Source organism: Grampus griseus (assembly GCF_964374135.1).
Source record: "Grampus griseus genome assembly, chromosome: 6".
NCBI lineage: Eukaryota > Metazoa > Chordata > Mammalia > Artiodactyla > Delphinidae > Grampus > Grampus griseus.
The window spans coordinates 22,876,501-22,900,371 of NC_139000.1; the positions used below are offsets into that span (position 1 = coordinate 22,876,501).

At 43.5% G+C, this 23,871-nt stretch overlaps 1 protein-coding gene across 1 annotated transcript; it reads left to right on the top strand.

Moving 5' to 3' along the window:
* Positions 1 to 3,263: 3,263 nt before the first annotated feature.
* On the top strand, positions 3,264 to 22,855 carry TXN (thioredoxin). Its single transcript, XM_082655836.1, has 5 exons — positions 3,264 to 3,422; positions 13,927 to 14,031; positions 14,476 to 14,535; positions 22,033 to 22,098; positions 22,587 to 22,855. The coding sequence occupies exons 1-5, from the start codon at positions 3,399 to 3,401 to the stop codon at positions 22,647 to 22,649; spliced, it is 318 nt and encodes a 105-aa protein (XP_082511962.1). The 5' UTR covers positions 3,264 to 3,398; the 3' UTR covers positions 22,650 to 22,855.
* The last annotated feature ends 1,016 nt before the right edge of the window (positions 22,856 to 23,871 follow it).

Genomic DNA, 23,871 nt, shown 5'->3' on the forward strand with positions numbered 1-23,871 from the left:
GTGCTGGTACTTTCTCCCCTTCATTCTGTCTGTAGAATGGGAAGAATTAAATCTATCTCCTAGGGGATGTTGAGAAGAATGATGCAATATACCCAGCTCCAGGCCTGGCACTGAATGACTGTTCGACACTTGTATTTGTTCCTTTTCCTTCTTTACCATTGTATTTTGAGCTCCCAATTTCATATCACTTACATGTTCACTTTTGTGTCTTCATCTCAACTCTCTTGCTAGACAAGCTTTAAGCTTCACTAATTGTTGGCCTCCCTTTGGAGATCCCAAGGCCAAGTTTATCAAATCTTAGTGTACCTAATCACCTGGGACGCTGCTTTAAAATGTAGAGTCCAGGGATATACCTCAAAAGATTGTGATCCTGGGTGTGGTCCAGGAGTCTATGGTATCATCACATACCTTCAGCTATGCTGAATGAGGCGGTCAGGGTTCATACTTAGAGAAACGGGTGATCTGAGAGAAGCTTGCTCAGAAGCCCTAGAGCTGCATCTTCTTCAAATTCGAGCCTGAACAAAGACAGCAAACCTAGTTTTCCGGTCCCTCAGGGAGCCTCAGACTGAGCTGACCCAGAAACTTGAAGCAAGCTCACCACCCAAGCTCCTCATTTCTGCTTTTCTTGACAACATAGAAATACCATTTTAGTCTGTCCAAAATGCATTTCCCCTTTCTCTGGTAACCCCCTGGAATTTGCTCACTCCTAGTTGAAATAAATGGTTCAAGCAAGGCTGAATCCCTCCTCTACCCCCAACTCAAGTCGATGAAGGTCAGCTTCCAGGACACTTACTAGAGCAGGGGAGAAGAGTGCCCTTTCTTTGGGGATACTAAAATGGTAGGGACCTAAGCCTGGAGGGGCTAGTCTTGCATTAGTGGAGAACCCACTGAGAATGAAACAATAACTATGGTGCTCCTGTGACAGCTTTAGGCCCCTGGAGTTCCTACTTGTATGAGTTACTAATGCTTTTTGGTTTAAGTCCATTTGAGCTGGAATTTCTCCTTACGACTGAGAGTTCTGACTAATACACAGAACCAACCCCCCAAAGAAAGGCCTTTATATCACCCCCTCTCTCTCGCTCTTCTCACCCCTACCTTTCTGCACAAACAGATCCTCCCTCACTGGGCTGTCCCAGCGATTCCCCTGCATCTCACTCTCCCCACAGGATGTTACCTCCTTGCCCCAACTGAAATCCTAAGGAGTTTCCCATGTTCCTGTAAGCAGGGGACTGTCCTCTTTGGGTAGGGCCAAGTCTAGCCCACTTTTCTTTCACCCTCTGAGGGGGAAAAAAATCCTTTTCCTTTGAGATTCATGTAACCGAGCTCACTGTTCATTACGAATTTCCTGATAATTCACTTAGGACTTTGACACCTGTTTTACAGTCTCCCCTTCCACCTCTGCCATCATTCCAGAGGAATGTCACCATCCTATTAATAGCCTGTAAACATAGTTTATGTAGCACTTACTGTGTGGTTCTAAGCACTTTACATATATTTTAGCTCACTTGACCCTTCTAGTAGCACAGGGTATTATTATCCCCATTTTATAGGTGAGGAAACTGAGGCATAGGAAGGCTGTTTAGACTTGTCTAGAGCTACCCAGACACTAAGTGGTAGAGTGGGTATGAGGACAGGGAATCTAATTGCAGAGTCCAGGCTCTTAAAACACATGCTCGCCTGCCAGTTCCCTGTTCCCTGTAATTGTAGCATCCCCCATAATTCCCTCTCTACATTGGTCCTGGACATTTGGAAGGTCCTTGAAGAGGAGATGTCAGCTGAGGGTGGTTTAGATGGCCAATGGAGATCTGTACCTCCACTTCCTACAGCTCAAATATTTATTATCATCTCCCATGTAAATGTACCAACTAATAGGCCCAGAAGCTGGGATGTAAGTTGGGCTGAAGACACAGCAGAAGCAAAGCAAATTTTGTATTGTGCTCCTGGTACCCCGTAAGGCCTCTGCCCCACTATTCTTATTCTCTACGGGAAGGTTGCTGCATTCAAGCCAGCCCATCCTCCCTTTGTCTAGGACTGTCTTTAGAATGTGTCCCTTGTCTATATCCTTACCCATGGACTGTGTTCCTCAACCTTGTAGAAACTTTGCATAAGAGGTTCAAAACCTGTTTTCCTTCCCTCCTCTCTGTTTGAAAGAGCAGACAGAAGGAAGCCAGGGAGCAGTTTCACCATCCCAGCCAATCACACCTAGATAAGCTGCATCCAGAGTGCCTCCACCTGAAAAATCGTGCTCCGCCCTCCTACCCCAACAGCATTCCACTACTTTCCAGCCTCCTGGCTCTCATTCCAGCTCAACAACTTGCCCATTTCCACTCCCAGCTTCCCTCCTGGCTTCACAACGCCAGCTAACAATCCCCAATCGCCTTCCACAATCCCCAGTCCTGCCAACACATGACACCAAGCACGACTAATTAGTGCTCACAACAGCTTTAATTATAACTACTTTTTGAGTGCCTACCATGTGCCAAGCACTCTCCTAATCACTTTACAAGCACTTTACTTAATCCTCAAAACACCACCGCCAGGAGTTAGGGACCATCATGATTCTCATTTTACAGAAAGGAAAACTGAGGCACCAGGAGGTCAACGCCTGCTCAGGGTCACAACTGCGTCACTCCGGCGGGACTTTCAACCCGCATAAGCTGTCTGCTTCGCAGGATCCCAGCCACCTCCCGGCCGTCACTACCGCACCAAAATGCTGTGTCACGCTGGAGCAGCAGATTCCCCGTTAAAGTGAAAAGAACAGGAAGGAGGGAAGAGAAGAGAACCTTCGCGATAAACTCCGGTAAGGAGGCGGAGGTGCACAAGCAGAAACACTTCCTGGTGATCGTTACTCAGCATTTTGTGGGGTTCGCGGGGCTGGCGGGCAGGGGTGCGACGGGCCTTTTCGAGAAATCGTAGGTGGCCTCTTCTCGAGCCTGGGCGCGTCCGATTAAGGCCTGGCTGGCCCCTTCCCAGGTGACCCTGTAGCTCATTGGGTGGCCTCCGCCCGCCATGCATAGTGCAGGCGCCCTTTACGTCACGCATCCCCACTCCCAGGTGGGGTACAGGTGGGAGGCGCCGAAGGTCTCCAGCCCAGAGGACTCCCAGGAGCTCCGCCCCGCGCCCGCCCCAGCCCTGCCCCTCCGGCCCCGCCCCTGCCGGCGGTCCCGCCCCCGTCCGGCCGCATCCGGGAGGCGGGGCGTAGCCCAGAAGCCTAGGCGGGCCCGGGAGGCCCCAGCGGGCGCGCCCCCGCCACACTTACGCCGCGCGCGCCCGCCCGCCCCGCCCACCGTTGCTATAAAGGGAAAGCGGGCTGCGCGCTCTCCAAGCTTCGTCCGGTGCCTTGGATCCGCTTCCGTGTATTCCAGTGTAAGGTCGCTAGTCAGACAGCAGCAGCCAAGATGGTGAAGCAGATTGAGAGCAAGGTAAGCGTTCCGGGGCCGGCCAGGGCGCGGCGCGCAGCCCCGGCAGGTGGGGTGGGCGGTGGGCCGGAGGTGGGCAGGCCGCCCCTTCGCATCTCTGGAGGAAGGGGACGCGGCGACTCGGCCGGGGACTGCGAGGAGCCCGGGCCTGGGCGCTCCCGGGGCGGTGGAGCGTGCCCTGGAGGGCTAGGTCCGGGTAACCTATGCGCCCGGGGGATGCACGCGCGTGGGGAGCGCCCTGGAGTCCTCCATTGCGCCTCCGCCCCCTCCCCACCCCAGCCGGGAAACCGCGATTGGGTGAAGGATGGAGGGAGTCTGCCTTTGGCCCCCATTTGTATCCGGACACGGGCCCGGGCAAGGAGGTGGAGGGCTCCTTGGAGAAAGCCGGGGCTTGCTGGCTGCCACTCTCCCCGGAGAGCGGCGTGATCCACCCGCGCTGGGTGCAGTGAGCTCCCTGGGGAGTGGATTTAGGCCGGACACCCCCGGCTGCCTCCAGCACTGCTCGGCCGCAGAGCTGACGCGTGTTGCATCCGCGCGAAGGGAGCGGTTCCGGGCTGGAGACACCCCCCGAACCCTTTCGCTTGTACAAGTCCGGCCCTAGGGGCCCAGGTGGCGTCAATGAGGTGAAGTCCGGGCCGCGCCCTCGGGACTCCTCCTCCTGCGGCGCAGGGCGTGTTTCCGGCAGCTCAGGCTTTGGAATGACTCAGTCCGCAAGGCTGGGCCCAGGGACCTTCACTGCCCTACCCATCTGTGATTCACCCACGGTGAATTTCGTGGTCGGTGGGTTTCGCTAGAGCCAGGAGTGCCCCTGAGAGCGGCCGCGCCCCGTTGTGTGCTCGTCGGCTTTCTGGTACCCAGACGGCGGTTCTGTCCTTTTAGGAATGACCAAGACAAAAAGTGTTCCATGTCGAGAGTTATTGCAAACTTAATACCCTCCTGCTTGGAAAACTCAGAGCCTAACAGTGTCTGGTGTACTGTGGCCCCTCAAGGAGTGGATGTTAAATGCTGAGGCACAAAACTGAGTGGGAGAAAACTGATGTTGCTCAAACAGTGGGACGAAACCGTTTACCCTGCGATACCGCCCACCCCAGTAAAGCAGGGGAAAGGCGGGTCGCGTGCCCCGACCTGGTTTAGGTGCTGGGGTTAGCTTTGGAAATGGAAGTTTGTCTGTTAATGGTTCCTTATCTTTTTGTTCCTTTTACAACCAGAAAACATAAAGATCGTTGTAGAAAGTTTGGGAAGAGAGATCTTCTATTTCCTAGACGCAACCACAAAATAGTTGAGGTGGTTTTTATTTCCGAGCTGTGTGTTTGTCGTCTAATTTAGCCTGAACACTTTACGTGTAATTAGAAGCTTTTTGCGATCATTTCAATATCTGAAGACATTGCTGGACATTTGGGCAGTTTTCCACGCTTCAGTGAATGTTTCTGTTCATAAGGCTTTATACAGAGTTCAGGCTGTTTCCTCAGGTTAGGGTCTTGAGTGCAGGGTCAAGGGATGTGAACCTTTTATGACTTATTAACAACCTTTTCATTGGTTGAAAAGAGAGTGCCTTGGGCTTCCCTGGTGGCGCAGTGGTTGAGAATCCACCTGCCAGTGCAGGAGACATGGGTTCGAGCCCTGGTCCGAGAAGATCCCACATGCCACAGAGCAACTAAGCCTGTGCGCCACAACTACTGAGCCCACGTGCCACAACTACTGAAGCCAGCACGCCTAGAGCCCATGCTCTGCAACGAGAAGCCACCGCAGTGAGAAGCCTGTGCACCACAACGAAGAGGAGCCCCCGCTCGCTGCAACTAGAGAGAAGCCCATGTGCAGCAACGAAGACCCAATGCAGCCAAAAATAAATAAATTTATTTAAAAAAAGAAGAAAAGAGAGAGCCTTAATATTGAGTTTTTTCCACATATTTTTATTCAGTGTCTACTGAGTGACAAACCACAGTCTATGAGGGGAGGAGCGGATGGTCTTCTGCAGAGTCTGGTGACCTCATCAGTAGAACATCTGAAAACCTATGAAAGGAGTGAGAAATCTTTGGTCTATATGAATTGTTTCAGAATCCAAACACTACAAGCAGAAAATTGGTTCCTGGAGCACATTTCAGTCTTTCCCTATTTTAGTTCTCGTAATTGTGGCACCCTCCTCCCCTCATCAATACCAAGAGGTACAAGGGTGACAGTAAATTAATTACCCAGAAAAGCACTATGGCCTGGGGCCCAAAGTCCCTGATAATTAGTTGATGTTCAAAACTATGATCCAGAGTCAATCAAAAGCTAAGCTAATGTTTCTTGTAAATTTTGAGTACGCTTTAGCTTTTCATCCTGATGGACTTCGTGCCGTGGGCCATCCAAGACAACTCTGAGGTTTTGGTAGTTTAGAGCCACTGGGATCCATTTCCGCTCCAAGTGTGTTAATGGACTATAAAAGTGAGGAGGAAGAAATCAAGTTTTTTGAAGAATGGCCACTGCCATTTCTTTTCTTCTTTTTTTCTAATAGTATTTTATTCATTTTTTTAAATTTTTTAGATTTAATTTTATTTTTTTTATACAGCAGGTTCTTTTTTTTTTTTTTTTTTTTTTGCGCTACGCGGGCCTCTCACTGCCGTGGACTCTCCCATTGCGGAGCACGGACTCCGGACACGCAGGCCCAGCGGCCATGGCTCACGGGCCCAGCCGCTCCGCGGCACGTGGGATCCTCCTGGACTGGGGCACAACCCTGTGTCCCCTGCATCAGCAGGCGGACTCTCAACCACTGCGCCACCCAGGAAGCCCCAACAGGTTCTTATTAGTCATCAGTTTTATACACAACAGTGTGTACATGTCAATCCCAATCGCCCAATTCAGCACACCACAATCCCCATCCCCCTGCGGTTCCCCCCCTTGGTGTCCATACATTTGTTCCCTACATCTGTGTCTCAACTTCTGCCCTGCAAACCGGTTCATCTGTACCATTTTTCTAGGTTCCACATACATGCGTTAATGTACGATATTTGTTTTTCTCTTTCTGACTTACTTCACTCTGTATGACAGTCTCTAGATCCATCCATGTCTCAGCAAATGACTCAATTTCGATGGGCATTTAGGTTGCTTCCATGACCTGGCTATTGTAAATAGTGCAGCAATGAACATTGGAGTGCATGTGTCTTTTTGAATTATGGTCTTCTCTGGGTATATGCCCAGTAGTGGGATTGCTGGATCCTATGGTAATTCTATTTTTAGTTTCTTAGGAACCTCCATACTGTTCTCCATAGTGGCTGTATCAGTTTACATTCCCACCAACTGTGCAAGGGGTTCCCTTTTCTCCACACCCTCTCCAGCATTTGTTGTTTGTAGATTTTCTGATGATGCCCATTCTAACTGGTGTGAGGTGATACCTCATTGTCGTTTTGATTTGCATTTCTCTAATAATTAGTGATGTTGAGCAGCTTTTTATGTGCTTCTTGGCCATCTGTATATCTTCTTTGGAGAAATGTCTGTTTACGTCTTTTGCCCATTTTTGGATTGGGTTGTTTGTTTCTTTAATATTGAGCTGCATGAGCTGTTTATATATTTCGGAGATTAATCCTTTGTCCATTGATTCGTTTGCAAATACTTTCTCCCATTCTGAGGGTTGTCTTTTCGTCTTGTTTATGGTTTCCTTTGCTGTGCAAAAGCTTTTAAGTTTCATTAGGTCCCATTTGTTGATTTTTGTTTTTATTCCCATTACTCTAGGAGGTGGATCAAAAAACATCTTGCTGTGATTTATGCCAAAGAGTGTTCTTCCTATGTTTTCCTCTAAGAGTTTTATAGTGTCCAGTCTTACATTTAGGTCTCGAATCCATTTTGAGTTTATTTTTGTGTATGGTGTAGGGAGTGTTCTAATTTCCTTCTTTTACATGTAGCTGTCCAGTTTTTCCAGCACCACTTATTGAAGAGACTGTCTTTTCTCCATTGTATATCCTTGCCTCCTTTGTCATAGATTAGTTGACCATAGGTGCATGGGTTTATCTCTGGGCTTTCTATCTTGTTCCATTGATCTATGTTCCTGTTTTTGTGTCAGTACCATATTGTCTTGATTACTGTAGCTTTGTAGTATAGTCTGAAGTCAGGAGTCTGATTCCTTCAGCTCCGTTTTATTCCCTCAAGACTGCTTTGGCTATTCGGGGTCTTCTGTGTCTCCATACAGATTTTAAGATTTTTTGTTCTAGTTCCGTAAAAAATGCCATTGGTAATTTGATAGGGATTGCATTCAATCTGTAGATTGCTTTGGGCAGTATCGTCATTTTCACAATGTTGATTCTTCCAATCCAAGAACATGGTATATCTCTCCATCTCTTGGTATCATCTTTAATTTCTTTCATCAGTGTCTTATAGTTTTCCACATACAGGTCTTTTGTCTCCTTAGATAGGTTTATTCCTAGGTATTTTATTCTTTTTGTTGCTATGGTAAATGGGAGTGTTTCCTTAATTTCTCTTTTAGATTTTTCATCATTAGTGTATAGGAATGCAAGGGATTTCTGTGCATTAATTTTGTATCCTGCAACTTTACCAAATTCATTGATTAGCTCTAGTAGTTTTCTGGTGGCATTTTTAGAATTCTCTCTATATATAGTACCATGTCATCTGCAAATAGTGACAGTTTTACTTCTTCTTTTCCAATTTGTATTCCTTTTATTTCTTTTTCTTCTCCGATTGCTGTGGCTAAAACTTCCAAAACTATGTTGAATAATAGTGGTGAGAGTGGACATCCTTGTGTTGTTCCTGATCTTAGAGGAAATGTTTTCAGTTTTTCACCATTGAGAATGATGTTTGCTGTGGGTTTGTCGTATATGGCCTTTATTATGTTGAGGTAGGTTCCCTCTATGCCCACTTTCTGGAGAGTTTTTATGATAAATGGGTGTTGAATTTTGTCAAAAGCTTTTTCTGCATCTATTGAGATGATCATATGGTTTTTCTTCTTCAATTTGTTAATATGGTGTATCGAATTGATTGATTTACATATATTGAAGAATCCTTGCATCCCTGGGATAAATCTCACTTGATCATGGTGTATGATCCTTTTAATGTGTTGTTGGATTCTGTTTGCCAGTATTTTGTTGAAGATTTTTGCATCTATATTCATCAGTGATATTGGTCTGTAATTTTCTTTTTTTGTAGTATCTTTGTCTGGTTTTGGTATCAGGGTGATGATGGCCTCATAGAATGAGTTTGGGAGTGTTCCTTCCTCTGCAATTTTTGGAAGAGTTTGAGAAGGATGGGTGTTAGCTCTTCTCTAAATGTTTGATAGAATTCACCCGTGTAGCCATCTGGTCTTGGACTTTTGTTTGTTGGAAGATTTTTAATCACAGTTTCAATTTCATTACTTGTGATTGGTTTGTTCATATTTTCTGTATCTTCCTGGTTCAGTCTTGGAAGGTTATACCTTTCTAAGAATTCATCCATTTCTTCCAGGTTGGCCATTTTATTGGCATAGAGTTGCTTGTAGTAGTCTCTTAGGATGCTTTGTATTTCTGTGGTGTCTGTTGTAACTTCTCCTTTTTCGTTTCTAATTTTATTGATTTGAGTCCTCTCCCTCTCTTTCTTGATGAGTCTGGCTAATGGTTTGTCAATTTTGTTTATCTTCTCAAAGAACCAGCTTTTAGTTTTATTGATCTTTGCTATTGTTTTGTTTCTATTTCATTTATTTCTGCTCTGATCTTTATGATTTCTTTCCTTCTGCTGACTTTGGGTTTTGTTTGTTCTTCTTTCTCTAGTTCCTTCAGGTGTAAGGTTAGATTGTTTGAGATTTTTCTTGTTTCTTTAGGTAGGCTTGTATAGCTATAAACTTCCCTCTTAGAACTGCTGTTGCTGCATCCCATAGGTTTTGGATCGTCGTGTTTTCATTGTCATTTGTCTCTAGGTATTTTTTAATTTCCTCTTTGATTTCTTCAGTGATCTCTTGGTTATTTAGTAACGTGTTTAGCCTCCATGTGTTTGTGTTTTTTACGTTTTTTTCCCCTGTAATTCATTTCTAATCTCATAGTGTTGTGGTCAGCAAAGATGCTTGATATGATTTCAGTTTTCTTAAATTTACTGAGGCTTGATTTGTGACCCAAGGTGTGATCTGTCCTGGAGAATGTTCCATGCGCAATTGAGAAAAAAGTGTAATCTGCTGTTTTTGGATGGAATATCCTATAAATATCAGTTAAATCTATCTGGTCTATTGTGTCATTTAAAGCTTCTGTTTCCTTATTTATTTTCATTTTGGATGATCAGTCCATTGGTGTAAGTGAGGTGTTAAATCCCCCACTATTATTGTGTTAATGTCGATTTCCCCTTTTATGGCTGTTAGCAGTTGCCTTATGTATTGAGGTGCTCCTATGTTGGGTGCATATATATTTGTAATTTTTATATCTTCTTTTTGGATTGATCCCTTGATCATTATGTAGTGACCTTCCTTGTCTCTTGTAACATTCCTTACTTTAAAGTCTATTTTATCTGATATGAGTATAGCTACTCCAGCTTTCTTTTGATTTCCATTTGCATGGAATATCTTTTTCCATCCCCTCACTTTCAGTCTCTGTATGTGTCCCTAGGTCTGAAGTGGGTCTCTTGTAGACAGCATATATATGGGTCTTGTTTTTGTATCTATTCAGCAAGCCTATGTCTTTTGGTTGGAGCATTTAATCCATTCACGTTTAAGGTAATTATTGATATATATGTTCCTATGACCATTTTCTTAATTGTTCTGGGTTTGTTTTTGTAGGTCCTTTTCTTCTCCTGTGTTTCCCACTTAGAGAAGTTCCTTTAGCATTTGCTGTAGAGCTGGTTTGGTGGTGCTGAATTCTCTTAGCTTTTGCTTGTCTGTAAAGCTTTTGATTTCTCCATAGAATCTGAATGAGATCCTTGCTGGGTAGAGTAATCTTGGTTGTAGGTTCTTCCCTTTCATCTCTTTAAGTATATCATGCCACTCCCTTCTGGCTTGTAGAGTTTCTGCTGAGAAATCAGCTGTTAACCTTATGGGAGTTCCCTTGTATGTTATTTATCGTTTTTCCCTTGCTGCTTTCAATAAGTTTTCTTTGTCTTTAATTTTTGCCCATTTGATTACTATGTGTCTCGGCATGTTTCTCCTTGGGTTTATCCTGTATGGGACTTGCTGTGCTTCCTGGACTTGGGTGGCTATTTCCTTTCCCATGTTAGGGAAGTTTTTGATTATAATCTCTTCAAATATTTTCTCTGGTCCTTTCTCTCTCTCTTCTCCTTCTGGGACCCCTATAATGTGAATGTTGTTGCGTTTAATGTTGTCCCAGAGGTCTCTTAGGCTGTCTTCATTTCTTTTCATTCTTTTTTCTTTATTCTGTTCTGCGGCAGTGAATTCCACCATTCTCTCTTTCAGATCACTTATTCGTTTTTCTGCCTCAGTTATTCTGCTATTGACTCCTTCTAGTGTAGTTTTCATTTCAGTTATTGTCTTGTTCATCTCTGTTTGTTTCTTCTTTAATTTGTCTAGGTCTTTGTTTAACATTTCTTGCATCTTCTCCATCTTTGCCTTCATTCTTTTTCCGAGGTCCTGGATCATCTTCACTATCATCATTCTGAATTCTTTTTCTGGAAGGTTGCCTATCTCACTTCATTTAGTTGTTTTTCTGGGGTGTTATCTTGTTCCTTCATATGGTACATAGCCCTCTGCCTTTTCATTTTGTCTGTCTTTCTGTGAATGTGGTTTTTGTTCCACAGGCTGCAGGATTGTTACTCATTTTATATATACATATTTTTAATTTATTTATTAGTTTTGTCTGTTGGGTCTTTGTTGCTGTGCGCAGGCTTTCTCTAGTTATGTTGAGCAGTGGCTACTCTTCGTTGCGGTGCATGGGCTTCTCATTGCAGTGGCTTCTCTTGTTGCAGAGCACGGGCTCTAGGCGCACAGGCTTCAGTAGTTGTGGAACTCGGGCTCAGTAGTTGTGGCTCACGGGCTCTAGAGTGCAAGCTCAGTAGTTGTGGCGCATGGGCTTATTTGCTTCTCGGCACGTGGGATTTTCCCGGACCAGGGCTTGAACCCATGTACCCTACATTGGCATCTTAACCCCTGCGCCACCAGGGACGTCCCTGCTGCCTTTTCTTGAACTCCCAACTTTAACACACAGGCACTTTGCTGAATGCTTTTTCACAAACCACTCTTATGCCTGTTGATTACCTTTGGAATGGGTGTGTTTAGGAAAAGAGATGCTAGGTGCTGCTCTTATTTATCTGCCCCAAATACATTGTTTTGTTTTCAGAATGTTTGTGTTAGTGATGGGGACCTTTATCAATCCTCACTGGTAGTTTCTGGGAGCTAGAAATTATGGTTTGCTTCTTAGTCAGATAGTATTGAATCATTTTCACACTGATGTCTGTTTTAGGCAAACTTTAGTATCCAGAGAATAGAACTTGTCATGAAGTCCTACATGTACCTGGCTCTGTGACTCATGTTCAGTGAAGCCAAAAGTTATTGCTGAAAAATATTCTAGGTTGAGAGTAACCTCACCTGTATTTACTGAGGGCCAACCATGTTTACAAAACCATGGATTCATCTGACCAGACGTTGTCAATCTTTATTTCCCTGTCTTACCTGGATCTTGCAGTAAAGAATGGCTGGTTTGACCTAAAAAAATCACATTAGGGAAGGCTTTGAAGGAAATTCATCTGGAAAAAATCGGTGATGGTTTGGGAAAACGATTTCTGTACTTCTTACTCTCTGTGTGCACCCGCCACTACACACACACACCTCCCCACGCCCAAAGGTGTGGTGTGTTTATTTGTATGCAGGTTTGTACCTGCATAACTGAACTGGGTACAGAAGTCATGACCTACCCATTCCAGGAAACACCATTTGTGAATTGTTTTCCCCAATGAACATGAGGCAGAAATTAGAAAGCTAGAGCAGTAACCTCAGAGGAATTCACTTTAGTTTTTTTTCGTTAACGGTGCATTATTTACTTTCTTCTTTACTTGGACCAAATCTGATCTGATTCTTAGCTTTCAGAGAGCGTGGTGTTGGTTTTTAATTAAACCAATGTGACTGGCATCCCCCCCCCCCCCCGTGAAGAAAACGGAGACTTCAGATATAGATGTTTGTGTTTTGATTTCTCTTCATGGCCTTGGTTTTGGTCAGCACCAGCTGACTGTAGTTAAAAGAGTTGTCCCTTGTTAACTAGAAGGTTAGGTTGCTAGGGTTACAGTATCAAAACCATTGGTAAATTATTCAGGGAGGCTGGTGGTAAGGGATTTCTTGACCATTTCTGCTGGTGGAATTTTATTCAACAAGCATGGCTTACGAAAAACAACCAAGAAAATTCCCTTCACAAGGGACTAAAACTTTCATTTGGTCAACAATGAAGGCAGAAATCAACGATAGTATGTATGATCTCAATTCTGGAAACTACACTAAAAAGAGTATAAGGCCATATGCTTAATGTCAGCAGTGGGTGTAAGGGTGTGGAGAAGGTTCTTTTCCTTGATATTTATTTTTTTTACCTTTTGGATGTTCTACCATAGACAATATTAGCTTAATCAAAAAGTTTTAGTTTTTAAAATAACTTGTGGTGTTTTAGTTGCAAGAGTCTGTGCCTTTGTGACTTATTCAATTGAAGTGTGATTCCTTGGATCAATGAGCATTTAGTGAATGTCTACCATATGTTATACCTAGATTTGATGTGGAAACTTTTTTTTTATAAATTTATTTTATGTATTTATATTTCTTTGGCTGTGTTGTGTCTTTGTTGCTGCTTGCCAGCTTTCTCTAGTTGTGGCGAGCGGGGGGCCACTCTTCATTGCGGTGTGCAGGCTTCTCATTGCGGTGGCTTCTCCTGTTGCAGAGCATGGGCTCTGGGCGCATGGGCTTCAGTAGTTGTGGCATGCAGGCTCAGTAGTTGTGGCGCACAGGCTTAGTTGCTCCACAGCATGTGGGATCGTCCCAGGCCAGGGCTCGAACCCGTGTCCCCTGCATTGGCAGGCGGATTCTTAACCACTGCACCACCAGGGAAGTCCAGATGTGGAAACATTTTTAATACAAATGTCTTTATTTTCCTTTCATTTACTTAGTTTGGATGTGGATTAACCAATTAATACTTTATGAAGACAGACTGTATACATCATACTTGTTTCATCTTATCAAATAACATTACACCACAGTAGGATTTCCTCAAACAGTTTATTTGCTTTGTTTTCCTTTTTTTATTAAAAAAATAGGCCCTGGGCTTCCCTGGTGGCGCAGTGGTTGAGAGTCCGCCTGCCGATGCAGAGGACACGGGTTCGTGCCCCAGTCCGGGAAGATCCCACATGCCGCGGAGCGGCTGGGCCCGTGAGCCATGGCTGCTGAGCCTGCGCGTCCGGAGCCTGTGCGCCACAACGGGAGAGGCCACAACAGTGAGAGGCCCGCGTACCGCCAAAAAAAAAAAAAAAAAAAAAAAAATAGGCCCTGAAAGCAGGACCTCCAAATTGTGTTTTGTGTCGCATTTTATCAGGGCTTTTGGAAATAAACGTAACTTAACATCTGCTTTTCTCTTTCCCTTAGTATGCTTTTCAGGAAGCCTTGAACAGTGCGGGAGAGAAACTCGTAGTAGTCGACTTCTCAGCCACGTGGTGTGGGCCTTGCAAAATGATCAAGCCTTTCTTTCATGTAAGTATTTATTAGCCAACTTCTGCTTTTGTAAACTATTTGTGTGTCTGGGGTTGGTGGTCACAAAACTAGGAAAGAAGGACAGTTAGAGGTTTTGTTGTTGTCGGGTCTTTGGTCTAAAAATCATAGCATAACCGTTTAGGTTTGACACATACAGCCTATTGAAGACGACTTTCAGAAGTTAATTTGGTTGGCTTAAGTGGTTTTGTTTTTCTTCACAGTGAAACATGGGCCCTATTTGAAGTTCAGGAATCAGAGTTGATGTTTCAAATTATTTTATACCAAGGAGAATTTGATTCAGGGAAAACGTCTTTTATGCTTACCTGTCCCTAAATATTGGGATCTTTAGTCCCTGCTTTTAAGTTTCCATTTAAGAAGCTTCAGTGTGTTGGCTGCCGTTACCCACTGCTAAATCTTTGTGGATTTTTTTTTCTAATTTTCTAGTCTCTCTCGGAAAAGTATTCCAACGTAGTGTTCCTTGAAGTAGACGTGGATGACTGTCAGGTATGTGGCTGGAAATTTGGAATAATGTTGAGCTTTTTGCATTGGCCTTTTTCTCTGAATTACACATTGCTTGTTCTCATGAATAAGTAAAACACTAGAATTACAACCCTAGTTAAAAAGTTTATTTCAGAAGAACAGGTAATTATGCCAATTATGAGCTTAATCCTAGATGTCAGGAGCTAAGTACATCACATCCTAAAATAAAATGGTTAAGGCATCTGTTACCCATCTTTACTAGTCACCTGTCATTCTAAAAGCCCAAGTAATCTACCTAACATTCTGAGATGCTCGACAAACAGAAATTGAAGAGACCAGACACCAAGATGCCTGATTAGAGAGCTGAGAGAAGAATTGGGGGGAACATTTCAAGATTGGTTTAATTTAACAAATGCTCGTTTAGCACTTGGGACCAGGCGCACTGTTCTTTGTGCGTAACAAGTATGGATTCATTTAATCCTTTGTCCTGTCATCATGCCCAGGTTGACCGTGGAGTTACAGTTAGTAAGCAGCAGAGCAGGGATTTAAACGTGTGTGGGCAGGTTTGCTTAGCCCCAGCAGGGCAGGAGTGGGTTAGGGTATGAAGTGGCAACAAAGGTGCTCGACCTGGCTTCCAGTCCTGGCCCAGTGACGTCTGCTTTAGGCTCATTCTCGTATCCCTTGAACCTTGGTTCTTCTATGACCAGATCTTAATACCTGCCCCCACCAACCTTGTAAGGTTGATTATTCATTGAGCAAACATGGAAATCCTGCAAAAGGTCCAGAAGGGTCTATAAAAAGGGTGGGGCCGGGGTGGGGAAACGTATGGCAGTATTTTCTAAGCCTGTGGGCACCTCCCAGTACCACATTGCTTATTCCCAGCACATTTCTCATCTTTCTTTCTTGCCGGACAAGCTCCTTGACTTAAGCTTCACATCCTCTCGAGGAATTCTCCTTTAGTTACTCCCTTTTATGCCCAGACTAGGTTTGTTCCCTTCCTCTGTGTCCCCCTGGTGTCCTCTGCCCCTCCTTTTCGTGGATTGATGGTTGTCCAGTGGGAGGATCGTGTCCCTTATTAGCGCTGTGGGCTTGGTGAAGTTATCTGTTCTGTGCCTCAGGTTGCGCCTCTGTTAAATGGCAGCGTTAATCCAGCATGTAAGGCACTTGTCAGGATCGTGTGAGATAAGACCTGGGAAGTGCTTAGAGCAGCGCCTGGCGCATGATAAGCATTCAGTAAGCTTAGCTATTACTGTAATGATCTTTGTGTCTGTCCTCCATTAGTCTGTCAGTTTCTTGGGATCAGGGACCCTGTCTTATGCGCCTTTGTTTCCTCTTTATCAGCACACCTGTCTGACCTGTGGTAGGTGAAGAATGAATGAATTGGTATGGTTGTCAAGTAAAGTTATTCTGATGTGTCCTGGGTTTTTGTTTTCGTTTTTTGCAGTACGTGGGCCTCTCACTGTTGTGGCCTCTCCTGTTGCGGAGCGCAGGCTCCGGACACACAGGCTCAGTGGCCATGGCTCACGGGCCCAGCCGCTCCGCGGCATGTGGGGTCTTCCCGGACCGGGGCACGAACCTGCGTTCCCTGCATCGGCAGGCAGACTCCCAACCACCGCGCCACCAGGGAAGCCCTGGGTTTTTGTTTTAAATAAGAGTAGACAGCATGTGTTTGTGAAAAAACTCTTGCTCCCTATTTTAACCTAACTTATTTTTTTAAATCTCGTCACCTTAGCCAGGTGAAAATGGCACCTGGAAGGGACTAAAGAAACTGGTACTGACCCTACCAGACAGCAAGTGAATACATTTTTATTTGGAAATACTAACATATGCTAGAGGCTGCACTAAGCCCTCTGCCTACGTTGTATCATTTCATCCAGGCAGTGACCATGAGAACTATTTTTATCAGCATCCCCCCTGAACAGATAATGGGACTGCAACACAGAAGGGTAAAAGGTCGATTGAGGGCTTCCCTGATGGCGCAGTGGTTGAGAGTCCACCTGCCGATGCAGGGGACACGGGTTCGTGCCCTGGTCCAGGAAGATCCCACATGCCACGGAGCGGCTGGGCCCGTGAGCCATGGCCGCTGAGCCTGCGTATCCGGAGCCTGTGCTCCGCAACAGGAGAGGCCACAACAGTGAGAGGCCCGCATACCGCAACAAAACAAAACAAAAAACAAAACAAAAAGGTCGATTGAGGCAGAGCCTGTGGATTTGGCCCCTGTATGGTGCTGGGGCCAGGACCAATGCTTTCTGCCTCAATCCAAAACCTTTGGGAAGTAGGTGTGCAGAGCAGGCCCAGACTTCAATATGACAGCCCCTCCTTTAGACGTGGTTGTCATCCTCATCATCACTCTAAAAGTATGTAGACCTCTAGACCTTGAAGTGACCTTCTCGTAAGTTGGGGACCTTTCACTTTGAGCAACATATGATTTTTTTTGTGTGTGGTTTTTTTAATACTCTTAATGACAACTATTACACCATCTAAATAGCCTCATCAACTTTTTGCGGCATTAAAAATTGAATTCCAGAACCCTTTGGTCACCCCATACGCATAGCAATAGTCTGTCAGTTCCTACTTACCTGGCTATTCAGCAGAGTTAGCAAGGCAGGTGATTCAAACAAAAAGGAGTTCATTATCAATCCATGAGTTGTTTTTCCCCCATGGAATTTATGAATTACATGAGTGGATCTTCTTTTTGTTGCTTTGGAACGCTGTAGATAAAACCATCCCCTGATTTTGGCTCGAAAAGAATCAGATGAGGGATAAAAATGACATCAATTCATTATTTTGAGTATTAGATCATATCATTAAAATAGATGATGGAATATTTTAGGACTGAATTTGTTTTTATATTTTTTATGCAGATAATTCCTGTCCATGCAGACTCAGGGTACTTAATGTTTATAGTATCTTTGGGGCAAACAACACCTAGTTTTAATAGAAAAATCTCTGAACACTTGGGCTGGAAGAGATGAGCTTTTAGGTGTAATAGATTCAAATGGACAGTTAGGAGGCATGGACATATAATGTGGTACACACACAAAACAACTCTGTATGCATAGTGAAGTGTGAATACTACTTTTGAAAATGATAGACTGATCTTATTTCCTTAACAGCAGACTCTACTCCCAACTCTACAGAGTATGATACTTATAAGCTCAAAAGAAACAAAGTAACTTAGGCCTGATAGTTTTGCAACCTTTTAGGATGCCATGTGTTTCCGTTATGCCAGCCAGCAATGAGTTAATAACAGGTGACAACAGCAGATTTAAAGTTATTTTGGCTATACAGAGTGCTGAGCTAGAAACCAATGAAACAAAAGTTAATAAGGTAAAATGTAGCCTCGTTACACTTACTAATAAAAACTAATAAAAATCTGAGCTGGGCTAAAACTATAGGGATGGAGAACAGAGTGGGGGTGGGGGCTAAGGGGGAGTATTTGACCACAGAGAAGCTACTGAGGAAGTTTTATGGGAGTGAGGGAAGAGTTCTGTATCCTGATTATGGCAGTGTTTATATGACTACACAAGTTCCAGATTGTTTATTTTTTAAAAAATGGCAGGATCTGGGTCTGTCATTAGAGAGTGGCTAGCTTTCTGTTTTTAAATGAGGGAAGTGATAAACTTGAGATCAAGAATGTTTTTAAAACCTCAAAGGTAACTACTTAATTTTTAAGTGTGCATGCCTTTCAAATCACTACAGGAGTGGGCCAATTGGTCCATAGAACAAGTAATAGAAAACAAAAGAAAAATGTAACAGAGGCAGTAGAGCTCAAATATTAGTTATAGAACTACTAACCTTTACTGAGGTCCATGAAAGATTTTACTAGATGGGTATATACTGTCTTCCAGGATGTTGACTCAGTATTATTAAAATGCTAGTTAGTACTCTTAGATTCATCCAACATTTTTGGGAAATTGATCATGACATTCTGAAATAATGTAGTCAGGAAAATCCTGGAAAGTATTTAAAAAAACTAATTAGGAGGGAAGTCATAGAGGATGGGAAGGGGCAGGCCCCATAAAGTACATTAGCAGCAATAATGAAAACCGTGTGGTCTTGTAACCAGAGTAGGTATATAGATCCATGGACAAGACTAAAAAGTCCAAAAAAGAAGAATCTATTAAACCATGTATTAACAGTTAACCATTTGGGGTTAAGATGTTGCATCTCTACCTCATTCTTTACCCCCAGATACAACCTAGAAGAAAGCCAAACATAAATTCTAGAAAATACTGAACACGTAGAAGTGATACACTGTCAAGCACATTAACTGCCCCAGTTCTTAAATTCTTAAGAATTTGATTAACCGTTTTTCTCTGTGGCCATTGCAGAAATGGGCCTGAACAGTTCACTCACAGAACTGGAGTCTCCTAAATCCAACAGAGCACATGCTTTCAGTGACTGGCGTAGGGAAGGGCAGATGGATCCTGTTACATGAAAAGTCTTAAACTGGATGTCAGAAATCATGATACGTACTGATAAACTGATACATTCAAACTGGGAGGTGGTTTAATCATGTGTGTCTAGAGCCTTTAAAGTGAATATTTTCATCCCCTTAGCAATGCTTACTTTCATGGGTGGGGATTGAACCACAGTGCAGAGATGCTTAGGCAAAATCTGAGCCTTTTACATTATCGAGCAGCAGATGAGTTAAAATGATCCATCCATACAGTGACAGCTTTCGGACCATAAAAAGGTGAGATTATACTTATCTAAATAATTAAAATTGAAAATGATCTTCTTAAACTGAGCAACTTTAAGGTTTTTTGCCCTGGGACGCGTCTGAATTTATTCACAAGAATGTGCGTAACCTAAAAGCCCAGTGTGGTGGATTCAATTATGGTACAGAATCCTGCATCACCTTTAAAAAAAAATCACTTTCTTACCCAATGAGAGCGAATTCTTAATGCTTTAAAAATTTACCATGTAAAGACTTGATTGCAATTTTTTTTTTTTTTTTTTTTGGGCTGTGCTGGGTCTTTGTTGCTGCGCGTGGGCTTTCTCTAGTTGCAGCGAGCGGGGGCTACTCTTCGTTGTGGTGCGCAGGCTTCTCGTTGCAGTGGCTTCTCTTGTTGCGGAGCACGGGCTCTAGGTGCGCGGGATCTAGAGCACAGGCTCAGTAGTTGTGGTGCACGGGCTTAGTTGCTCCACAGCATGTGGGATCTTCCCGGACCAGGGCTTGAACCCATGTCCCCTGCATTGGCAGGCGGATTCTTAACCACTGCACCACCAGGGAAGCCCTTGACTGCAATTTTAAGACGTAAAACGTATGAACATGACTTACAACACACTTCAAGTCTTTCTCAAAGCATTGACACCACTTCTGAGCATTTATCTTGTTTCTAGTTTTTTGTCTTATTTTAAGTTAGGCAGTTGTACCAATGCGGGAATGCTAAGCTCTGGCTAGGAGAGGTATAAGGCATCCAAAATCTGAGAACGGCAATTAGACTATCATTTCCATTGATTGGGACCCTGTATTTTCTGCTGATAAGGCTTTGGGATTAGCGTTTTCATCTGAAGGTTGTGATCAGTATCCAGGTCCTGTTGTCTTTGGATGTGGAGTATCTTTTTTGATAGGTTCCAGTCTTTGTCAATGGTTGTCTAACAATGAGTTGTGATGTTGGTGTGCTCGAGAGAGGAGGTGAGCTCAAGGTCCTTGTACTCCTTCTTCCTTACTTATCTCCAGGTCCTGTTTTGCATGCTTTTATATGTGATGCAGGTCAGTTGCACCCCCTGTACGTTTCTATGATTAGAAGTGGCAGAAAGGGTGGCTCACACTTTCCAGACCACAGCCCTTCCACTGTGGGTACTATAAAAACAAAACTAACACCCACCTCATTTGAGGCTTCCGCCAGCTGCTTGCATGAAAGATGGTATCCAACTGGTGGCTTCCAAGTGTCAGGAAGAGACAGGGAAGGGACTGCAGTAAACTGCTGCTCTCCGAGTGCTGGGAGGGGCCAGCCCAGTGTTTCCAAATCTTCAAGCAATTCAGAGATTTTTTTTTTTAAGCATTTACATGAACCAAGTAACATATCTAGACCAGCTTCAGCCCCCTAGACAACCAGTTTCCAACCTTTTAGCTAAACCAGTCCTTCTACCCTTCTTACTTGTCATCTTCTGGTTTCCCAATTACTCATCCTCAAGGTCCAGAACCTTGACATGTGCAGCTCATCGTCTTCCTGTCAACTCTCCACCCCATTTTCCATCCTGGATTCTCAGACTACAAGGGAATTTCTGGAATTGTAGATTGGTACAGTTAAAATGTTATGATCTTCATTTGGATGGTCTTATCACAGGTTCTTGGGAATTTCCTTATGACTGTTGCTTTCAGTGAGTACTTAGTGCCTGGAATATAGTAGACATTCAGTACATACTAGCCATTTTATTGCAGCCATTACTGCCCTTGTGCTTCTTGTTGCCCAGCATTTAAAGAAAAAGTAAAGGTTATCTGGAAACAGCAGCGTCCACCACCCTTCCTGCCCAAACTGGCAACAGGACACGTGCAATTTCATAAAGACGTAAAACCACACTTTTCTGCCCGGCAGAGGAACAGGTGAAGTTAGGCTGGTGTGCTACCATTGACTGGTGGCTCAATCTAGGAACCGCTCCTTTTTTTTGAGGGGGGGGCATGCAGCCTGGCATATGGAATCTTAGTTCCCCAACCAGGGATCGAACCCACGCCCCCTGCAGTGGAAGCTCGAAGTCTTAACCACTGGACTGCCAGGGAAGTCCTAGGACCACTCCATTTTTAATTCCCATGTCCCTTACTCCTGAGTCCCCAACTGGAAGTCACCACGGTGTTTTTAGCTGACCTTCCTTCCTTTCCTGTGAAAGTTCTTTGGTCTCCGTGGTCTGCTTCTCAGAGTTCTGCCTCCGTGGTTGGTGGCCTCCGCAGCTTTTGCTGCTTAGTTAGGGCTGTGTGGTTCTTTCCTCACTTCTCTCCTGATCCTCTTTGCAGTGCCAAGCTGATGTATTTGATCCCTAATGCACCTGTTCACTTGAAACTCTTGTCCAAACCAAGCCCTTTTCATGGCATTCCCCCCGCCAAACCTGGTGTGAACAAGGTGTTGAGAGGTAGGGGTTATAAAACAATAACAGAAAAACCAGTGTGGAGCTGTCCCTGTAGATCGCCATGACTTTATTCTTGAACAAGTCCTTTGTAAATAAGTTGTTCCTCTCCCTAACTCTAAACTTTTGCCTTTATGATCATCATCTATGTACCTCACTCCAGTACAGCTGGGAATAATTCGATTAAACAATTTGAGTCACTGTATAGTATCTATCTGATTCTGGTATCTCTCAAAGATGAGAGTACGTATTAATTAGAATTTTAATTGAGAATATAACCAATTTGGCTTTTGTGCTGCCATTGTAGTCCTTGTTTAAGCGTATAAAACTTGGCGCTGAGTTCTGGGTACATAACAGGAAAAAGAATCTGGTTTTAGATCACAGGTACCAGAGCTCAGCACTCCTCATGGTCTTATTTTTATCTTCTTTCTACACCTCCCTTCCCCCCAGGATGTTGCTTCAGAGTGTGAAGTCAAATGCATGCCAACCTTCCAGTTTTTTAAAAAGGGACAGAAGGTAGGTACATCTGACCTTGAAGAAACCAGCTGGGTAATAATAGGAAAGCATGATATAGAAAAGAAGAAACTGAAGTGACTTACCCTTTACATTGGGAAGCACATCCCTGTTTTTTCCTTTCAAGAATATTTAAATATGTCATTCTTCATTAAGTACATAATGTGACATCTCATTGATAACTGATCTTTGCTAAAACTAAAATCACAGGGATTTGGTGATTAATCCCTGGGATTGGCGCTTCATATTTATATCACAGTGCATTTATCTTTGTTCAGAGGTATTTGTGTAAAAAAACTGAGTCTTGACTTTTGAGGGGTTTTTGTTTTTGTTTGTTTTTAACTTTAAAGAACTGGGTGTTATCCATGGATGTATTAAATAAGCTTATACTTAACTTCCTCTCCTCCCCAGGCCCATTCTGTGGTCATATCTGATATACAAAATAGGGATGCAATGCTACATCTAACGGCAATGCAATATTCTCTCAACAGGTGGGTGAATTTTCTGGAGCTAATAAGGAAAAACTTGAAGCCACCATTAATGAATTAATCTAATCATGTTTTCTGAAGACATGACCAGCCTTTGGCTGTTTAAAACTTGTAATTTTTTTTATTTACAAAAAGGAAGGATCAAGTATGAAGACTATATACCTAACTGCCATCTGATAAGTGACAATAAAATATTAACTGTACCCTTTTTAAAACTGTCTGGTGTCTTTGCATAGTTTTCAAAATAAATGAAAACTGGCCATTTGATGATATTTAATGTCCTAGTTATTTTCATATGTTCTTGATCACTTTTTTTTTTTTTTAAACCTTGTAGGCCACTGATGATTGAAGATTTTTCCTGTACTTCTAGGAAAATCTTGTTGGAGGCAATGCACAGATAATAGAGTAATATGTTAAAATTCTGTTATTATTTTTGACCGTACGCACAGAGAAAGTATTATTTGTTGTTCTAGCAAGCAGATCTCCTATGCTCTCTGAATGGTCCTCATGACCAAAATTGATGTCTGCCCATGAAGGAATTGTTTATCTCTGGTTTCAGATTCCTGTCCCAAAGGTTACAGTGAGGCGCCAATTTTGCTAATGCTAAAGGAGTTCTATTATCTGTTAGGAATTCTTCATAGGTGGCTCACAAGGGAGTTCCCGCAAACGTTACTGTGGGAATTTGATTCTCTCAAGTATCTAATAAACTGCTTTTATATGCTAGATAGAAGTTCCAACGTAAGCAGTAAAGAGTGTGGACGTTACTGTTAATTTCATTCAAAGAACGTTGTTTCTTGTGTTCTAGACCCAAAGGGCTGGAGGAATGCTTGCAGAAATAGTTTTCAAATTTGTACAGTAAAAAATCAGAATTAAATCATATGCTCCTCACCATCCTTCTATTAATTTAATCTTTGCAACAATCCTATGAAGTAGGCACTGTAATCCCCACTTCCCAGTGAGGAAACAGGCAAAAAGGTTAAGTAATATCCCCAGCATCACACTAGTCAGTGAAGGATACGAGATTCAAACCAAGTGAGTCTGGAGCCTGAGTGCATGCTCAACTATTACACTGCTGCTCAGTGTAACAATGTAATAACTAGGTAAAATGATGGGCCCTTAGCTGGGTTTCTTTCCTCATCTGAAAATCAGGATACTGAACTTAGATGAACATTCAAAATATTAATTGAATGCTTATTATGTGCCAGGCACTGTGCTAGGCTAGGGATATAGCTGTGAATAGGACACCCTTCTCATAGAGCTTACATTCTAGAAAGGGAGGCAAACTAAT

Coding starts and splice junctions, on each gene's coding strand:
- TXN (XM_082655836.1), top strand. CDS start 3,399: ATGGTGAAGCAGATTGAGAGCAAG. Junction 3,423..13,926: donor TGAAGCAGATTGAGAGCAAG/GTAAGCGTTCCG, acceptor TCTTTCCCTTAG/TATGCTTTTCAGGAAGCCTT. Junction 14,032..14,475: donor TGATCAAGCCTTTCTTTCAT/GTAAGTATTTAT, acceptor CTAATTTTCTAG/TCTCTCTCGGAAAAGTATTC.